Source organism: Microchirus variegatus (assembly GCF_963457635.1).
Source record: "Microchirus variegatus genome assembly, chromosome: 2".
Taxonomy (NCBI): domain Eukaryota; kingdom Metazoa; phylum Chordata; class Actinopteri; order Pleuronectiformes; family Soleidae; genus Microchirus; species Microchirus variegatus.
In genome coordinates, this window is record NC_139803.1 from 40,452,105 (window position 1) to 40,473,775 (window position 21,671).

The 21,671-nt window shown below is 42.8% G+C and overlaps 1 protein-coding gene across 1 annotated transcript in view; it reads right to left on the minus strand.

The window, feature by feature from the left end:
* The window catches only part of adam19a (ADAM metallopeptidase domain 19a), a 204,457-nt gene that overhangs the window by 46,183 nt on the left and 136,603 nt on the right, over positions 1-21,671 (minus strand). The window contains exons 5-9 of the mRNA XM_083910418.1: positions 21,229-21,305; positions 8,790-8,976; positions 4,669-4,734; positions 2,509-2,580; positions 767-933 (exon numbers count right to left, since the gene is read on the minus strand). Of these exons, the coding sequence (XP_083766544.1) occupies positions 767-933; positions 2,509-2,580; positions 4,669-4,734; positions 8,790-8,976; positions 21,229-21,305 (569 nt within the window). The remainder of the gene's footprint in view (positions 1-766; positions 934-2,508; positions 2,581-4,668; positions 4,735-8,789; positions 8,977-21,228; positions 21,306-21,671) is intronic.

Below are 21,671 nucleotides of genomic sequence, written 5' to 3' on the forward strand. Positions count from 1 at the left end.
AAACCAAATAGGATGAAACGGTATAGTTTAATGCATTATGGATATGATATGAGATACCGGATTACACTGAATTTCCACCGGGAGCGTTAGCGCCGTGGAACGCCAGCGTGGCCTTGCAAGCCAGCCGTATTCAGCGAGCCAGCGAACAGCTAACGCAGCTAACTGGTAAACGGTGCCTGGACTCCGGTGTCACGGCACGTAAACATGACGTCACGCGCGTCTTTCTCCGGTCAGTCGCCATGGAAACGCGTCGTGCATTAACCTAGTGCCCAGCACTAATTTTCACTCATTTTCCAAACTGTTTGTCTCACTTTACTCGCGCAATGTTGCTGTTGCCAGCCTGTCTCGACCATAAACTGTATATAAAAATGGACACAGCACTTTGGTGTGCACCAAATCAACCTGAAATCGGATAAAGCTTTATCCGCCCTACTTTGGTACGGTTTCTCCGGTGTGAAAGCAACCAAACTAAATGGGACAAAATGGTATAGTTTAATGCATTATGGATATGAGATGAGATACGGGATTACCCTGAATTTCCACAGAGCGCGTTAGCGCGGTGGAACGCCGCCGTAGCCTTGCTAGCCAGCCGTATTCAGCGAGCCAGCGATCAGCTCCGGTGACCGCGGCGTAGCATTTTTCTGACTGGTGCGGACCAAAGCAATCGAACTATAGTTGTGAAAGCGCCCCTTAGACTATTTGCTGTAAACAAACTAGTAACTAGCAAAAAGCAGTTGTTAAATCGTGTGTGTGTGTGTTTGCTAACGTGAGTAGCTGCGCGTTGTCGTGCTTCTTGCGGGATTTCAGCTTCTGCCGCCACTGCAGGAAGGACCAGAGCGTGGCGTTGGGCTCCTCCGTGACGATACACTGGTCCCTGTCGGTCCAAACCTCCAGACCAATGAGCGGCACTCTGATGTTCAGAGCTCTGTAGAACTAAACACACACACACACACGAACACACACACATGAACACAAAGGTTAGGCCACCATCTTGTCATAAGCTCCCCTAACACAGTCTGGTCACATACTGCATTTTCACCTCAATCTCCCATAAAGCACTGCTGAAGGACGCTATTGATTGAATTCTTCAGAGGTTAATGTGACAGCAGACGTTTGTGTACACACTTCATTCACTTGTGATTTAGTGGGGAACAAAGACGGCCACCTTTAAAGCTGCAGTGCGCAACTTGCGGGGATGTGTTAGCTGTTGTAAATCTATAAATCTGCATCCGTTTGGGGTTTGTGAACAAAAATGATGTTAACACTGAGGGAGCGATTGTGGGTATGCACCAGGAGCACTGGGGCGGGCGGAGTCAAGAAGCATTTATCCTGTTCGATGATTCGATTGTAAAATTATTTGATAATCGATTATATGGATTTAGCGTTTTTCAAACTTTCAGATTTTCCAGCTTCTTAAATGTGAATATTTTCGAAATTAATTTCTCCATTTGACAAAGAATTAGTTTAAACGTGAATTTTTTTTCAGTTTTAATGAACAAAATTTGAGATCATCATTTTCAACAGATAGAAAAAGGTGTTTTTGAGCAGCAGCATTCACTTCTGAGACTTTTCATAAAAGTTTCTTTGTGTTTTCACTGGTGCAGGGCGCGTTAACGCGGTAGCACATTGACGCATGCCGCGTTTCCATGACGACTGACCGGAAAAAGACGTGCGTAACGTCATGTTTACGTGACTCCCGATTGTTAAAATGAGTCACACATAAGCAGTACACACGTACGCTGGTTATTTGTAGCGCTAATCTTTTCGTTTAATAAACAGACCGCTCCAATTTGACTGTAGGCATGCTAAAGGCGCTAAAGTAGCTAATGCAGCTAACGGAGCTAACTAGTAAACGGTGCCTGGACTCCGGTGTCGCGGCACGTAAAACATGGCGTCACGCCCGTCTTTTTCCGGTCAGTCGTCATGGAAACGCATCGTGCGTTAACCTAGCACTAATTTTCACTCATTCTCCAAACAACCTGTTTGTCTCACTTTACTCGCGCAACGCTGCTGTTGCCCGCCGGTCTCAACCATAGATCGCATACAAAAATGGACACAGCAGGACAGCAGCTGTGGGCGAATCTGCTGGTTGCAATAGTAGTCTAAGGGGAAAATGAGCCTGCGATTCATTTGACCCAATGTTTTCCTAAAGAGTTAATATGTCAATTTACAGAATTTGGTTCCCATTGAGGGCCAAACAGTTGGTCAAATCGTGAATCCCAAAGCTTTATAATGTGAGTATGTTTTGCAATAACACAACCAGTTTCTGTTCTCGTCATAAAACCACTCTCAGACAGAGCGATACGGCGCTTTTTGCTTTTTATCAACACTGTGTGAACTCATGTGACAGTCGTTCTAAGGGCACCAGGCATTTGTTATTATTTTAAAGTTACGCACCGCAGCTTTAAAGATCGGCAACAGATGGCATCACGACATGTGAAGACTGTACAACAATAAGTGTTTGAGTCTGTGGAGTGGAGCAGCAGCAGCAGAAGCCATCAGCCTTACCTTATCCACGTAATTGGCAATTTCCATTATCCGTGCCTTGGTCTTTTCATAGTCCTTATTCTGCCGCTTAAACTGCAGGACAGAGGAGATGAGGGTGAGCATTAGTGGCGAGAACGAGGTCTGTGGTCAGACAAACAAATTAACCGCGAGCGCGAATCCCACCTGAGGAGATTAGCGACCCGTGAATACGCCGCGGTAACCCAAGCAACCCGACTTTAATCCCAACTCTCCGGCGTTTGCAGAGCGTGGAAAAAAGACGGTCGTTATAGTCAAAAGTCGAGTGTGTAAGAAAGACTTCAAATATGGCGTCTCATCGCCGCTGTGTCAGTGTCTGTTTAAAAGCCCTTTGTTTCCATATAAATGCACTCAAATCCTCCTGGTTCGCCTCCTCATCCGGGACAATGATATCAGCTCCCAGCTCTCGCTATGAAAGAGCTCCATTAGCCGCAATGAGATAATTGCGGAAGATGCGGCTCCCGTTTCTACGGCGACGTGTCGTACGGCGACGTGTCGTACGACGACGGCCGAGTGGATAAATGTAGTCGACGAAAGAGCGAGAGATATAATTGATTTAAGTATAGAGGAGCTTAAAAGATCTGGATGACATTAGAGTGACGTTTCAAACTCTAAAAACAAACCTAAAACACGTGCCTGGTGAGGCATCTTTGCAACATTTTTGAGAGTTTAAGGAAATTAGATTGAGATTTAAAGTAGAAGGAAGGAAATTACCAGGAAGTGGCTTAATGGAGACTCTCCAAATAAGGAGTGATGCATATTTTATGGAGTTGATTGCTGTGGAAAAATAAAAATCGTTTGTAATCCGTTCCCTCAGTTTAGGAACCGAGGGAACGGATTACTAAACCGAGGCAACGGATTACTTAGCCGAGGGCACGGATTACTAAACCGAGGGAACGGATTACTAAACCGAGGCAACGGATTACTTAGCCGAGGGCACGGATTACTAAACCGAGGGAAAGGATTACTAAACCGAGGGCACGGATTACTAAACCGAGGGAAAGGATTACTAAACCGAGGGCACGGATTGCTAAACCGAGGGAAAGTATTACTAAACCGAGGGAACGGATTATTTAGCCGAGTGAACGGATTACTAAACCGAGGGAACGGATTGCTAAACCGAGGGAACGAATTACTAAACCGAGGGAACGGATTACTAAACCGAGGGAACGGATTACTTAACCGAGGGATCGGATTACTAAACTGAGGGAACGGATTACTTAGCCGAGGGCACGGATTACTAAACCGAGGGAACGGATTACTTAGCCGAGGGCACGGATTACTAAACCGAGGGAAAGGATTACTAAACCGAGGGAAAGGATTACTTAACCGAGAGCACGGATTTCTAAACCGAGGGAAAGTATTACTAAACCGAGGGAACGGATTACTAAACCGAGGGAACGGATTACTTAGCCGAGTGAACGGATTACTAAACCGAGGGAACGGATTGCTAAACCGAGGGAACGGATTACTAAACCGAGGGAACGGATTACTAAACCGAGGGAACGGATTACTAAACCGAGGGAACGGATTACTTAACCGAGGGATCGGATTACTAAACTGAGGGAACGGTTTACTAAACCGAGGGAACGGATTACTAAACCGAGGGAACGGATTACTAAACTGAGGGAACGGTTTACTTAACCGAGGGATCGGATTACTAAACCGAGGCAACGGATTACTAAACTGAGGGAACGGTTTACTAAACCGAGGGAACGGATTACTAAACTGAGGGAACGGATTACTTAACCGAGGGATCGGATTACTAAACCGAGGCAACGGATTACTAAACCGAGGGAACGGATTACTAAACCGAGGCAACGGATTACTAAACCGAGGGAACGGATTACTAAACCGAGGGAACGGATTACTAAACCGAGGGAACGGATTACTAAACCGAGGGAATGGATTACTAAACCGAGGCAACGGATTACTAAACCGAGGGAACGGATTACTAAACCGAGGGAATGGATTACTAAACCGAGGCAACGGATTACTAAACCGAGGCAACGGATTACTAAACCGAAGGAACGGATTACTAAACCGAGGATACGGACTATTAAACCGAGGGAACGGATTACTAAACCGGTTATAAAGTATATAAAATGACATAGATTGTATAATCTGACGGTGAAGTCATCTTACCAGTGTGCTGTCAGCGACGATGTACAGCTCCATGTACTTGGTCGTACCCCAGGTGTTTCTTTTCACCTGACGGAAGAAAAAAAAAAACAAAACAGGAAGTGATGGTGAATTCAACAATTCCAAAAATTCTGAAGTATCCTTTTAAGATGTGGAGGTAAAAAAACAGAAGGAAGAATTCTGGGTAATAACAAAATCATTGCCAGCATCTCTACATAATGCAAGTCAGTGTTTCCAAAAATCTAAATTCTATATGTGAACGCAATTTTTAAAGATGTAGTGACCAATTTACAGCCATATCTGTATCACTGAATATTTTTTGGAATGGGTAAATGACTAATTTCAAAGAGAAGTTTACTAAAATAACTAAAACTGCATTTTATGTGTGTTATTTTAAACCATATATGCATAAATCTTCACTAAAAGGTTGTGAAAATACCTCAAAAATAACCTCCTGTGACCCATCATCTATGGGTCCTGACCCAGTCTTTGAGAATCACTGGTGCGTCCCCTCCCTAATCCCACAACTAACAAACTCCAAACTTTTTAAGCGGTAAACTTCACTTCAGAACTAAACACCATTAAAGTGACAGTAATCAGCTGATGGTCTTGAACTCATTTAGCAGAAGCAAAGCTTTTATCTACACATTAAGAAAGTGGTACATATGGAAAAGCAAAGCCACATACATTCAGAGTTGCTCTTTCCGCTGATGCTGCTGCTGCTGCTGTGTTTCCAAAGCTTTATGACTCATTCGATTGCTTCCATCACTGTGTCTCCTGCCTACTAATACTTGATTACAGCCATTAGGAAAAGGCTCAGCTGTAATTAAATCTCATTGATCTACATGCGGAGGAGACTGTAGCCGCTGTGGACTTAACACCAATATCTCGGAGTGGCAGAGAATGCGTGGAGCTGCGATGGCGGCATGTGGAGCGCCACAAAGCTCAAGACTTTCCCCTCAGCTGAACTCTTAGGTGACCATTTGGCATTTGGCATACGTACTTCTAATTCTCATTACCATAACTCCAAGAAATCTAGAAAACTGACGATCTCTCCAGAGTGTGACCCCGCCTTCCTACGTCAGCTGAGATTGGCACAGTAACCCCACGTGACCCTCATGAGCAACATAAACCGGTAGACGATGTATGGATGGGTACTGTAAAGCAGAGAAACAGAGCTTTGTGTCCATATACTTGTCATTACGGTAGAACCTCGGGACTTGCGCGAAGTGACCGTCCAATCGCAGACGAGATTCACCAGCACATTGCACGTCGCATATCGCAGACCCTGGTATACTCGCGGGTCAGGGTCCTGTAGTACACTAGTTTAAAAGTTTGGGGTCACTAAGATATGTCCTTATTTTTGAAGAAAAAGCACTTTTTTCTCAATGAATATAACATGAAATCAATCAGAAATACACTCTATACATTGTTAATGTGGTAAACGACTATTCTAGCTGCAAACGTCTGGTTTTTAATGGAATATGTACATAGGTGTATAGAGGCCTATTTCCAGTGTTCTAATGGTACATTGTGTTTGCTAATGGCGTTAGAAGGCTATTGGATGATTTGAAAACCCTTGTGCAATGATGTTAGCACAGCTGAAAACGTATTATTTGGAATAAAAATCCTTATTTCTAATCGTGTCAAAGTTTTGACTATATTTTCTATTCATTTTGAAACTCTTTTGATGAATAAAAGTGTGACTTTTAATGGAAAAACACGTACAAGTGACACCAAACTTTTGAACGGTAGTGTATCTCACTTCGCCATCGGGTGGCGGTACAAGACTGGGCGCAGGGAATAGGACGCATTTCTACCAAAGAAGAAGAGAACTATGCCACTATCTTAGAAATAAGGGTTCCAAAAGGGTTCTTCTACAAGGGCTGAGGTTCTACCTGGAACCATTTGCTTCTGAAAAACCCTTTCCAGAAGAAAGGGTTTTTCAAGGGTTCTTGGTAACACTAATGGTTCCAGTAAGAACCATTTTGATCCAGAGAACCCTTTAAAACCCTATTCCTGGATAATGTGATTTAAAAGGGTTCTTGGTGGAACCTTTATAAAAAGGTTCTACCTGGAGCCAAAAAGGGTTGTCCTATTAGGACAAGTCGAAGAACCTTATATGGTTCTACTTAGCACTTTTATTTCTAAGAGTGTACAGCTCACTAGGACACGTCTAAGAGCGATTCACAGCTAAAAAGGCGGTTTTAGGGTCAATAGGTGGAGGCTTGGGCAAATATCCTTAGGGAAAACTTCTTCTGTTGTCTAAAATGTGTTTTCTGCTTGGTGAGTGGGGCTTAATACTCCGCCTAGTGGTGGGGCGGAAATTCAGTTTGCATAGGTGCATAAATATTGCACAGTGGCTCGTGAACGGTTGAGTAACTGCCAGACATTGAGAGTGAACGTTATATCTTGGAAAAAGGAGGCACAAAAGAAGCACTCACTGACCATTTTCGGACAATTCTAAAGCCATAAAATCCAAAATAAATCCAGACCGGCTGAATATCATGACTCCATCATTGCCTCATTTGGTCTCTACGGAGACAACAAAGTCCAGACAAGGTGAGGGTTTCTGCCAGAAAAAGTCCTTAAGAAGAGGCAGCAAATGCAACCGCACACACACACATACACAGTAATACACTCCCTCATCACATTATCCATAAGCAAATAGTGGCAAAAGCCTCAGGACAGTGTGAAGTCTGCTGTGGCTGGCATTACTGCATAACAAGGCAGGATTAATGGGCGACTGCGCGAGGAACTGGGGAAGCCAAGGGGCCAAGTGCAGGAGGAAGGAAGATAAAGAGTATACGGGAAAAAGAACAATGCCCCAGCGGAGAAGTGGAGGCAGGGTTTTAGCATACGCCGAGTGGAGGGAAAAACAGTTTAATGTGATTGAGAATGTAAATGGGAAAGTGATAAATATGCAGAATAAACAGCAGAAGAAAAAGCCAAAGACTGAGCGTTTGTCCCCGCAGTGGAGACGGATGAAGGCGGACAGGGCGATAACGGCAGATGAGCTAACTCCACTTAGTTCCTCTCTGTAAAAAGGTGCAGAGCGTCGACTCGCAGCCGGAATCACCTCGGAAAAAGCTGAGTCAAAGCCATAATGTCCTTCATTTCCAGGGCGAAGTCGTTCTGTTGCCCCCGAAATGGCAGCGAGACCTTTTCGAAAATTGCACTCGCACGTGACAAACAACTGTCTTTCCCCTGCAGAGCCAAACGCTCGTGTGCAAATGGAGATTTCATTTAGCAACAGAAATAAGTCAATTATGACACGGTGCATCACATTAGAGGAAGGAAATGGATCATTATAGTTGGGCCTTTTTTCACCGAGATTGTGTCTCCTTTAACAAAAAAAAAGAAGAAGCTTAAGTAGTTCAACTGCGAGGTGGTAATGAGTCGTGAGAATCGCAGATAAAATTCTGATGTTTGGGATCATGGTAGAGTCGTTTCACTGTAAGTTGCAAAAGAGGAAATTGGCCAAAAACACGATTCTCAAAATGAGAGCAAAATCGTCTCTCAGACGAGCATGGACTGTCCATTTTTTAAGGCTCATTGCAACATATGTAGGCGCAGGAGTGGCGGTCCTTGAAGAACAGCCAACAGGAGGCGCTCTCGCTTTCTCTGAACTGTCCTGTCATTGGTCAAAATCTCCTGAAATGCGCCAAATTTCCCTCAGGCTTCAAACAAGGTGTTTTTGAAGGAAGGAAGGAAATTTACAATGTTCCATGAATGCATCTCATAACAACCTCTGATGTAGTGGTCAGCAATTGGTGTTCTGAGCTTTTATTTTGAAAAAAATATGAATGTATTCAAATAGATTCTAACCTAGTTAACCTAAACTTAATGTTTGGTTTGAAAACTAAATATAAAACAGACAGGTTTGAGTAAATATTCGTAAAATTAACAGTACGAGTATGTATCTCACATGCATTTGTCTTTGTGAGTAATTGTTTCTGACCTTTTAAAACACTTTGCTTAATGATGATACAATGTTTGGCCCCAATATTCAATTGATTCCAAAAAACTTGATCCCTGCTTTAATGCAACACACTGTGGCGACCAGATCTTTACGATACCATTAAACTTTGACCTTATCTTGAATAGAGCTTTGTGAGACTCACCCTCAGATGAAACGGTCTGAGCAGCTCAGAGATGTGGTCTGACTGTGCTGTGCGATGGCCGTGGCCGCAGTTTCCGCCTTTCATCGGCAGCTCCTCGGCGTTCAGCAGCGAATGGTGACGAGGATCCACTGAACCGCCGATTGGTTCCAGGTAGTATGTGTGACTTGTATTCAAGGAGATGAGGCCCCTGTGGTACGATAAAAAAAAAAAGATAACGTCAGTGAGTAAATAGGCAGATCAGAGGTCTCAAACTGTTTCTTTACTGTAACTTCAGCTGCAGTTAACCACACGTGACAACATCGAAATGCACAGTCCACCAGCGGAGGTCCAGTGGGAGAGTGTGAAACTAGTGGAAGAGTGATGAGCTGTAATCTTCATCTCCCTGGGTGTTGCAGCCACTGAAAATGGACGGCTGCATCCTGCAGTGGAACTTTTACTCTGCTTTGCAAAGTAAAGGTAGAGAGAGAAACGCTCTGCAGTGGTTTACCGTGTACGTAAAGGACAGGTAGCTTAAGGTCAGGCGTTAAAAAAAAACATAAAAACAGTGTGGACGGATGTGAGGCTGCTTTTCAGGCGTCTGGAAAATTGGGTCCAAAGTGGACTTTGCCATCCTCGGATGAAGAAAAACAGCAGGAAGTGTTCTGGGTCATAATAGCAGCGAGGGTTTCCAGAACATCCAGGCTGATATTTTAAAGGCTGAGCTTGGAGGAAGCAGGGTTTGCACTCACCTTCTTCTCACACTGTCACTTTTTTTTCTTGGAGATTTTCCAGCTGCGTTTGCACTCGGGGAACCTTACTTTCTAAACATGGAGTCTTTTTGAGCAACAATAGGTGCAGCACTTTCAATTTAAACCAGAAGTTCACCAACATTACCTCCAACCAGGCTTCTAATTCAATTCATCTTTGGCAGATGTCTCAAAAAACCAAGGTAGACACAATCCGGATATGCTTAAAACTCCTATAGAGTGGTCCTGTTGCACAATTATGGAGGTTTACTTACATACATTAACTTGTTTTTATGGTCAAAAACCTCCTAGTTGCTGTAAATGAGCCGATAGAAATCTCTCCTCACTGAAGCTCTCATCAGCTCATGAAAATCTCACCCCCAGAAGACAGACTCTGTTGTGATCAGCCAATACCTGGAAGTGACGTAATTAGCACAGCAGCTCTCAGAAGCGCAGTCCCTTTTATGACTTTGACCCGGAGTCAGAAGACACTGTCGCTCGTGAAACACCTCGACAACGGACGTTCTTCTTCTTCTGCGGTTCAATGTACGCAAGCTGTTTACGTAACCGGACCGGGGGTTTTTCAGAGATCTCGCTGAGCCCGAGATTACAATACAACACAGTGTTCTCAGCAATGACGGTAATGACGCAGATACACACCATAAAAAAACAGTGTTAATTGGAACTTCCGTTCTATGGGAGCTTTAAAAATAGCAGTCCAAACAAGGCCTAAGTAGGTCTGGCAGTTTAAATTTGACTAATAACCACAACAGCTGCGATTGGTGCACTTGGTTTTTGTATTTCCCACGACTCTCGTCACTTCTTCTCCACTATTTTCCAGCCAAGTTGAACAAACGCGGAGCAAAATCGACGACAGGCCGGTTTAGAAAAGTCTCTTTTTTCCGTGAAACAGTAAAAGTTCCTGCACAGTCGTCGGCTCCGGCTCGGACAATTACGTGCTCCGTTTCACTCGCTGTTGGTTAAAATTGTGTTGTTTGTGTAAGTGACCCAAAGGATGTGCCAAAAGGACCTGTGTCACAACATCGTGGTGGTGTCGCAAGATGAAAAATTATGCTACAGCAGGTCTTTGTCTATTTGTTCTCTCGTTGAAATGAGGAAGTAGGGGTTTATAAAAGCTTCCTTTACAGAGTGTGATGTTTACCACCGAACATCTTCATCTTGCAGCATGTAGATCATCACAGTCTGGCAGGTTTTTTTTCTTGCGTCTGACAGAGAGAAACCACAAATGCTTCCATGCATCAGATTTAAAAGCACCCCGGAGCATCCCACCATCTCAAAATCTTCACCTCTCTTCTTCTGTCGCTCTCACCGTCCTTCACTTTGCTCCACCGCTGTAGCCCTGAGGACCTATGGTCTGATTCTGTCACAGGTCCTCACTGGTTTTGTTCTTGCAATACCGCGGGATTGACAACGCCATTACATCCCTATTTAAAGCTACAGGTCAAAGAGTTCTGGGGGTTTTTTTCTCTTTAAATAGAGAAGTCAGGTAATATCACTCTTGGCAGCAGCCATGATCTGATTTCATGCTGCGAGCAGCGGGGAGCGGTGACGGGAGTTATCTGGAGGCTGAGTTTCTGAGTAGATCTTCATTTAACAGCTCACTCTAGCTGCTCCTGACTCTTCCATTAGCGCCCGACTTACTTCAAAGTGATACGGCGTCAGGAAAAAGGGATGTAGTCGACGGGATTGTACGTTTGGTTAAAGTGATGCGATCTCCCGCGAGTTCTATTTGTCGTGTTTCGCAAAAAAAAAATTCAAGCGCCATCATCGTCGGGAGATCATAAACAGGAAATGCTAAAGTTTGCAGCATCTGCTTTAAACCAGACGACGGCTGACGCTGCTAAAAATAACACAACAGTGTGGATCTCTAACAGCAGAACTTTGAAAACATCCAAACTCATCAGGTTTTTTCATTTTTTACTTTTTTTGACCCCATTTTCATGAATTTTAATTATGTCGGTTCGCAAACTTCATTCGATTCAAGTCAAATAGGAAATGGTGTCATTTGCACACTTGCTCTTGCCTTAAAAATATAACCTCAAAATGTATGTCATTCCCATTTGAAGTAAACATGTAATTAGATTAGGATTAGGACAAGAAATTAGGATTGTTTAAGTAGATTATCACCGAGTTGTCAAGTTTGTTTATTATAAGCAACTTTGGGCTTGTTTTTCTGTAAAGTCCCTTACAAATACTGGTAGTCGCAGGTAGTTGTGGGTATTTTGGGCTTGTTGCTTAAGTGTTAGCTCTAGCTAGTTTCAATCAGAGCCAATCAGAGGTAGAGGATTTAGACAATGTTTTCTGGTTGGGAACTTGAGAAAACTTGAGTGGAACTAAAAGAATAAAGGATGATAAACACGTAAAAAGCAACAATAAATGTATGGTTTCAGGACGATAAAGTTTAATCTTCATATCCCATCTGTTTTACAATGTTAAATAAACGTTAAAAAGCTGGTTCAAGTCCCTCTTGATGTCAAAGTGCTGATAGAGACCAGTATGTTGCTAGATATGCAAGGTAGCTAGCTCCTGCCGCGCATGCTAGCTGCTGTTCCTTAGCATGATATTCTCACAACACACGGAAAAAAGGCGGTGCTGCTGCTTCTGAAGCATCTGAAGAGAATTGACTTTACTGAAAAATGTTTCTCAAACCTGGAAATGACGATAGCGTTCTCTATTACAAGCTAGCTGCTTTTGCCTGGCAAGCTAGCGACTTGTTAAAATGCTACGTCGTGAACATAACTTCATGGGTCACGTTCATGTTTATCAACGTACTGATGAACAGATTAATTCAATTAAAGAAATTAAAGACATCTATTCAAAAAAACATCTACCTCAAAAATGTTAATTTTAGTTTCAACTGTCGTAAAAAAATCTTTTTAAATAGTTACATAATAGCAAAAAAAAAAGTTAATACATTGAAAAACAAATGTAAAACTTTAAGACCTAAGGTTACTTTAATTAATTTTGTATAACTCTTTTTTAAATATTTAATTACATTTAGGAAACTGCGAAACGCAATTACAATGTTGGTTATTTTATCAACCTTTCAATTCATACTTTATATTCATAAAGTTTTGCCCCAGAGGCAAACAGATGAAGAATTCTATCCATCTCGATCCTGACCTTGAGAAGTAATGATTCATTCACTCTCGGCTCGATGCGCCTCCGTGTGCGTTTGAAGTTGCGTGAAGACTTTTTTCACCTTGTGTGAACACTTTGTCAGACGTTCTATTTATTTTTTTACAGCGAGCACAATATGCGCACGGAGACTCAAATTGGTTTCTGTCAAAGGAAACGCCGCCGGTTATTCTCCTCGTCCAGCGCTGCGCGATCACACGGCTGCAGCTGAGCTCCGAGCCGCGCTTTGTGAGGAAAACACACCGGGTTTTTCCCTTTTCTTACTCAACAACTTAAGTAATTATGTTGTCCGTATGTTCAAAGCTCTTTCGACAACATCCCCTAAAAAACCCCCCCCGAGTCGGTACAAAACACTTTGTTATGTCATGAAAGTTGCCCGCAGATCTGGGAGCTGCAGGGTCGCAGTGAAAATGAAAACACTCAGCACTGCTGGAGGACTGCAAATAAGAGCGGGGAAGGTCAACGCAGAGGCCCCAACAAGATGTTCAGATCCCAAACTTTGTTATCGTGGCAGCACGGGGCCTCCGGTGACTTGTAATTTTGGCAATCATGAGGTTTTCCTTTCGGCGCAGTCCTCGCTCCCCCCCCGGTGAGTCATGAAGGGCGGTGCACTTTGGCCATTTCTAACAATAAGCTTTAAATCCACTTTCACGAGCCAAAGGAGTGCAGTAAGTGTAGTTTCTGTGAGGTGATTTCCTCCACCGTCATTTTCATCTTCATCTTCACGATTAAATCAAAAAGAGCCGCAGTCGCAGTCACAGAACGAAGGGCAGGGATTAAGTTATTTATAAACATCAAAATTCACAAATCCTAGGCCGTTTTAACGCCTAATCGTCCGCTAGTTCCCCTCCTCACCTGAGGTGGCGCTGCATCAAGAATTACTGAAGGAGAAGACGAGACAAACAATGAACTAGAAAACTAGCTTTTCTAGCCATTTCCCCCGCTAGCTTTCTACACTCGCCTATGTTTTGGATGTGTTTACCCACAATGCTCTGCATTGTAGTCCACTTCCTGCACCAGAGTTTGGACCTCCCCAAACGAACCGGATTTTCCGAGCAAACAAAACACCCAAATTCACAAATCATAGGTCGTTATAACACCTAATCGTCCGCTAGACTGAACCTTTTGAATAACGTGTTCCCCTCCTCACCTGTGGTGGCGCTGCATCAAGAATTACTGAAGGAGAAGACGAGACAAACAATGAACTAGAAAACTAGCTTATCTAGCCATTTCCCCGCTAGCTTTCTACACTCGCCTATGTTTTGGATGTGTTTACCCACAATGCCCTGCGTTGTAGTCCACTTCCTGCACCAGAGTTCGGACCTCCCCAAACGAACTGGATTTTCCGAGCAAACAAACTTAGCACCCATAAAGCGCCTCATAGCGCCTGTTAGCAAGCTGTGAATTTGACACAAAAACAGTTTTTAATCATCGTTTCCAGACGGCTGCGTCCTGATTTCATAATTAAGTGTCACTCAAATACATAATAAAAGACCAGGGAAATATTCACTGCTTCAAACTGTCAAACTGTCATTATTTTTATTACTAAGTCTGTCGTTTAAGATTTGAGCAAGGTCACATTTGATTGTTTCATTGATTTTGAATCATATCAAGATGTGCGCTGATAGTTTTGCTGCGTCGAAGGTCAAAAACATCAAGCACCATTAAAAAAGAGAGCTGAATTTGTTGAATACAGGTTAAAAATAAACATGTATTTTGGCAAATCAAAGCTTGATCTGAGAACAAATAGTTTTTATATTAAAAATGTATAAAAGAGAATATGAGAGCAGAGGTTGTTGTTCACGAATCAAAAGTTTACAAATTGTCATCAGAGCTGAAGTTTTAAAAAGTTTAAAAACGATAATCAAGCGAGATATTTACCCGAAAATCAAAGGATGATGAATTTTGTCAGATCGCTGCGTCCTCTCGCCAAATCTCCGTCGTATTTCCGTCGATTTTATGCGTTTCCTTCCACGTCTCGCTCTCCCTGACATTACCGTTTTATGCTCACGGCGCCATTATTCTGCCTCCATAACATTTATAATTTACAGGCGCGAGGCTGAGGCTTTTGTGAGGGAGTGACTTATAATGAGGATAATGACGGGGACGAGAGCTTTGATTCTGCCGTCATCAAAAGTGACAAGGACGGCAAATGTCAGTTACTCTGCGTAAATCATGGACGGAGGAACACGCGGTCAGAGTCGCTGAGCGAGGGGGGGAACGTGGGGAGGGGACGCGCCGTTGTATGCCGATGACTTATTGAAGGCATAGTTCAGGTGTTTAAAGTGTCGTCGCTGTGTGAGATACTGACTTGGAGTCGGCGCTGACTGTGCAAGAAGCGGCTTGAGATGCAAAGATTCTTCAGTTACAGTCCAATATTAAACAACATAAAACTAGTGCTGGGCACTAGCGCACGTTAACGCACGTTAACGCACGTTAACTCACGTTAGCGCACGTTAACTCACGTAAGCGCACGTTAACTCACGTAAGCGCCCGTTAACTCACGTTAGCGCACATTAACTCACATAAGCGGTAACTCACGTTAGCGTTAACTCACGTTAGCGGTAACTCACGTTAGCGCACGTTAACTCACGTTGGCGCACGTTAACGCACGTTAACTCACGTTGGCGCACGTTGGCGCACGTTAACGCACGTTAACTCACGTTGGCGCACGTTATCTCACGTTGGCGCACGTTATCTCACGTTAGCGCACGTTAACTCACGTTAGCGCACGTTAACTCACGTTAACTCACGTTAGCGCACGTTAACTCACGTTAGCGCACGTTAACTCACGTTAGCGCACGTTAACTCACGTTAGCGCACGTTAACTCACGTTAGCGCACGTTAACTCACGTTAGCGCACGTTAACTCACGTTAGCGCACGTTAACTCACGTTAGCGCACGTTAGCGCACGTTAACTCACGTTAGCGCACGTTAACTCACGTTAGCGCACGTTAACTCACGTTAGCGCACGTTAACTCACGTTAGCGCACGTTAGCGCGAACTGGAGCGGTCTGTTTATTAAACGAAAAGAGCAGCGCTACAAATAACCAGCGTGCGTCTGTTTTAAAAGTTTAGCGTTACTTTAGCGACTCATTTTAACAATCGTGAGTCACTTTGAGTCACGTTAACTCACGTTAGCGCACGTTAACTCACGTTGGCGCATGTTAACTCACGTTAGAGCACGTTAACTCACGTTAGAGCACGTTAACTCACGTTAGAGCACGTTAACTCACGTTAGCGCATGTTAGCGATCTGTTTATTAAACGAAAAGAGCAGCGCTACAAATAACCAGCGTGCGTCTGATTTAAAAGTTTAGCGTTACTTTAGCGACTCATTTTAACAATCGTGAGTCACTTTGAGTCACGTTAACTCACGTTAGCGCACGTTAACTCACGTTAGCGCACGTTAACTCACGTTAGCGCACGTTAACTCACGTTAGCGCGAACTGGAGCGGTCTGTTTATTAAACGAAAAGAGCAGCGCTACAAATAACCAGCGTGTGTCTGTTTTAAAAAGTTTAGCGTTACTTTAGCAACTCATTTTAACAATCAGGAGTCACGCAAACATGACATAACGCACGACTTTTTCCGGTCAGTCGTTACAGAAAAACGTAATACGTTAACTTTGACGCCGTTAACCGCCGTTATCGCGCCCAGCACTACATAAAACACATATATAATACAAAAATCTAACGTATATACAACAGAGATGGCGTTTTCCTACTTTATCTCATGTCAAAAAGCATATTCTGACTGAAATGTGTGTTCTTTAGAAAACCTCTCACTCTGCACCAAACCCCATAGAGAAAATCAGCGATTTTTACATCACAGCACACAGGAGCTGTTGATCCACTGCCGCCTCCATCAGTTACATAAAACGTGTTATTTTGTGACCCTGAGGTTTGAAATAATTCATTCTGATTAACCTCTGTGACACAAACTCACCAAACGAGGCAGCAGTCGACCAGCAGCGCCTGAGTCGCTGCAAGCTAAAAATGTTGATTTTCTCGATGGGCTTTGGTGCAGGAGAGAACTCACTTTACAAACCTCACTTTCTAGTTGGAAATGTGATGTCCGTAGTGAGATAAAGCCGTAAACACATTCTCAATGTCTTGATATTTTATCAGGTGAGCTAATAATATCGTCTTGGAGAGAGTGATCCGCAACAAACCCCAAAAATAACACTCCCGGAGACTTGTGACCTCCGTTATCCTTGGAAGAGTTTGTGGACAAAAAGGATATTGATTTGAGGAAGTATGTGTGTGTGTGTGGGAAAAAAAGAGGTGACCTTAAAGCTCATGCCTCTGTGTTTCCTGTGGCGCTGTAAATTAAGCTGCTGCTAGCTCACGCTGTCACTCATCCGTCACCGTCACCTCAGGTGTGCGACAAAGAACACGTGACGACAAATGACGAATGGAAAAAAAAAACCAACGATTTGATATAATTTGATTTCTAGAGGGAATAACTCAGAAATGCAGCGTTGCATATATAACTAGATTCTATTCATGTTAACTTTCTGTTTTATTTATAAACCTGTTAAAGGTGCAGTGTGTAAAATCTGGTGACATTTATTGGTGAAGTTGCATGATCCTCACCTTTGGAAAACCAATGTAGCGCTCAGTTAAAATCATCTCAAAGAAATTTTTCCTGCTTTTCAATTATAAAGTTTAACATTGTATTTTACCTGAATTTACCATGAATCATTAGTGCTAGGCACGTTAACGGTGTCAACGTTAACACACGTTAACCCATGACATTTACATGACGACTGACCAGAAAAAGACGCATGTGACGTCGTGTTTACGTAAAACGAGTCTCTAAAGTAACATCCCAGTTCGACTGTAGGCGCGATAACCAGCGCTAAAGGAGCTAAAGTGGCTAACGGAGCTAACTGGTAAACGGTGCCTGGAACTGCAGTGCCGCGGCACATAAACATGACGTCGCGCCATGGAAACGCGTCATGCATTAACGTGCGTTAATGTGGACGCCGTTAACCTCCATTAACGCGTTAAAGTGCCCAGCACTAGTAATCATTAGTACGCATGCGCCGTGACCATGACAATCATTTAAACGTAGAAGAACACAGAAAGGAAATGAAGCGAAACGAAAGCTGGCTGGAAAAGCACCAGGTATTAGCTTATTATCGGAAAAGCAAAAAAAAGACGGCGGGATTCGAGTCCAGCCAAGTATTGCTCGAGCCGTATAATGGAAAAGCCATTGTGGTCCAAAATGGTTGCCAACAAATCGCTGACTCAATATAAAAGGCTCATTCTGAAGTAATGAAAAACAAATCATCAGATTGGATGAATGTACACTTGTGAAAAAAAACTAAAAACTGCACCTTTAAATGAAGGGGAATATTATGCCACTGAATTTAAAAGCTTGCACATTTTCTTTCACCGTTCACGTTCCCGTGAGGGAAGTTAAAGCAGCGACAGGATCTCAGAGCTGCGTCAGGAGAGCAAACCCCCGGGATGACTGTGTGTGAATGACTGGGCATTAAAAGAGCATTCACATTCTGCTGCCTCACACAACTCAATTCTCTCCCCTCAACGTCTGCTCTGTTCCCATCAAAGCTGCTGTCAACAAGCAGGGATCTGGCCACCTGCCTGGAGCAGGACAGAGCGACTGAAGAGAGTGCTGACGCGTCATCGCCGAGCCAGACGCCCAAATCTGACACAAGAATATAAAGATTCTTTTACAACTTGATGGGAAAAACTTCCTCCAACTCCTTATTCGTCAGGAAAAACTTTCTGGATTTAAACGTTCCTGCCAAAGCTCTAATTTAAACGTCTCCTTTATCGGATCAAATTCAGGGACATAATATTGTTCATAAACAATATTTTCATTCGCTCGTTTTTTTGTCCCGATTGAAAGAGAGTTCACGTGTCAGCAGGTCTGAAACCGAATAAACTAGACGGACGAGGGCGACGCCAGCAGCGGAATCAATTAAAGATTTTCAAATTAAAAAGTGGAATAGAGCTGGAGCAGCTTATTTTTGTTGTTTTCCTGCTCAGTCAACGAAAGACGAGACTTTAAATTTTATAAACAGAGGCTAAAACACAGCACTGTGATGTTTCATGTTCAGTTTAAATGACTAAAGTAGAGAAAGTCACAATAATGTACTTTTTATTGGCTGATATTTGAAGCATGAAAAAGCCGATCGCTGATTAATTTAAATGTTAAAAATGTCCCAGATAACAATATTCATGACATTAATAAAAATATACAAAACAGGACAATGTTCTATCATCGACTGCATTGATTCGAATGATTAAAATTTATAAAATAGCCTAATTCCTGCATGAGTGTTTGCAGAAGGGATTACATTTACGAGGTTCCATGAATGCATCTCGATTCATTCTGCACATGTGCAAAAGAGCAACTACTTCCTGTTTTCCAGGGTTACAATTAGGGTTTCACAAATCGGGTTTTCGTCACGGATCAAGTCGTTGACATGAATCGCACGGAAGTGAAAGTGCGAGGGTTCCTTGAATGCATCTCAAAGCTGCTCCTCCTAGCTCTCTACGAATTTGTTTTTGTTTGTTTCTGAATGTTTTGTATGCTTCAAGTCGATCGCTGATTAATTTACTGTTAAAAATGTTAACAATAAGATAACAATATTCATGACATTATTAAAAATATACAAAACAGGACAATGTTTCATTACTGACTGCATAGATTCAAATGAATAAAATTATTAAGATAGCCTAATTCCTGCATGAGTGTTTGCAGAAGGAATTGAATTTACATGGTTCCATGAATGCATTGTTAGCGTTGTATCTTAACACTGTCTTATTTTGTCTTAACATTGTGATTTTATTCTTATTGTTGTGTTGTGTTTGAAGAGTGTGAAACTGTTATTGTTTTTATTTACTTGTTTGTGTTAGATTTATGTTTTTTTTCCTGTCCAGGGACTGCGGATGAAATTTAGCTAGTAGCTAATTCTGGTACGGCTGAGAGCCGTGCACTGTCCCTGTTAAATAAACAAATAAATAAATACATCTGGATTCATTCTGCACATGTGCAAAAGAGCAACAGGAAGTACTCCTGTTTTCCAGGGTTACAAGTAGGGTTGACATGAATCACACGGAAGTGAAAGTGCGAGGGTTCCTTGAATGCATCTCAAAGCTGCTCCTCTTAGCTCTATACACATCCGTGTTGCCGATGATGAGCGGCTCTTTCAACATTTCTGTACGTCTGCCACGACTTTTAAACTCGCTCTCTCTACGAGTTTGTTTCTTCAAACTGTTCCTGAAGTGGCATTTAAACCTAGCCTTGCTAATAGCCAGCAGAGCAGCAATCGACCACCATCGGAAGGCAGCGTCCGCCGACATCGATAGGTCCTAAAATGTCCCGATAATTGCCGGAAAACAATCTAACAGTCGACCTCTAAACTGGAGTTTACAGTGAGTGTTTAATCCACCGTGTGAAACGCATTCACCTTCTGTGTGAAAGGATTCAGTCAAAACAAAAACAACGCTGACGTGCGAATTAATCACAGGGAAAAACACTCAGACTTTAAGACTGCGGCGGCAAAAACACAAGTGTGTTTATGACTTATGAACTCAGAATTTCATTAGGTGGAAAGAGACAGATGCATTGTGTGTTTTTTTTTTTTTTTTTGCTCTAACAATGACTAAGCAGGGGGAGAGTCAGAGCAAATGAGAGTCTGCTGACAGCCGTGATGGATAAGCGTCGCGTCTAATATGCAAAAGATGAGTCATTCAAGGTTCGGCGGAGGCCTTTAAGATATCAGACGTGGAAAACACTCGCTGCACTTATCGACACACTCTGGGGTCCAGATCTTCGCCGTCTTCAGCGACTCCTCTACCAATTTGTTTCAAGATAAGCGTCGCGTTAATTGAAATATTAAAACGGTATTACATCCAGATTTTTGGCGATAGCGAACGTCTGTTAAAGGGCTTCGAAAAGAAGAAGAAGCGTTTAATTTCGCTTAAGCGGTGCTTATCTGCAATTCATTATATAAGCAGAAAGTGGGCTGTTTGGCCCAAAGACTGCTGGGTAATCCACTTTTGATTAATATTGACTCTGTTTCTGCAGACGTATATTTTCAGCTCGTGTCTTGAAGTCCTTTTTTTTTCCCCTGCACCTCCACATTTGTGACGTCGCATTTCTGTGCAGTTTAAGCTAATTCTACATTGTTAATAACACTCATAATTGTAAATAATTGACTATAATCACATATAACCTTACATTATTCAAATTAATGTATGCTTATCTTCCTCGTGCTATGTCACATTAACGCTCTGTGTCAAGCGTTTATGTTTTTTGAATGAATTTTTGTGAACAAAAAGGCTAAAAAGTAATAATAATGAGCGGCTGGATGAGCGACGACATGTTTCCATGATGCTACGTACAGGCCTGAACCTGTGGACACATTCCTGAGGGTTATGGGGACAAAATAAAAGCCCTTTAACCATCCAGAAAATGCCCTCACAAGGTCAAATTGTCCCGATAACGATATGTTTGTACCAAAGTTGTTGTGACTGTGGATTATAATACCAGCTTTCAACAGGACTGTACAACGTACCTGACTCCTGAGCATGTGCTGAGAGCGACCCAGGACTCTGGATGTCCGCTCACGTGGCCGTGGTAGAAGCAGTGATCCTGAAAGAGTCAAAACGGGGAACAAAAAAACGACATCAATACTCGACCCATTAAAATGAATGAGTTTGAGGAAGCAGAGCCTTAAAGAACATCATAAGAAGACTTAAAATGTCCTATTGAAGATTAAACATGAAAAGCAAAACGAGGCCAGAATGTGCGACGGACGAGTGGAATCAAAGCAGCCGTGAGTCACTGGCTGAGTCGTGTTGATGTAGAGTCGGTGTTTCAACGCTGACCTGACGGGAATTAAAAATATCTCAATGGAATTAAACACGTTTGTACTGTATGTGACAGATTCTAGAATAGAACTGTAGTTTGCTTTCCACCATGTGCTGCAGCTTCAGAACCTTTGCTTGATGATGATGG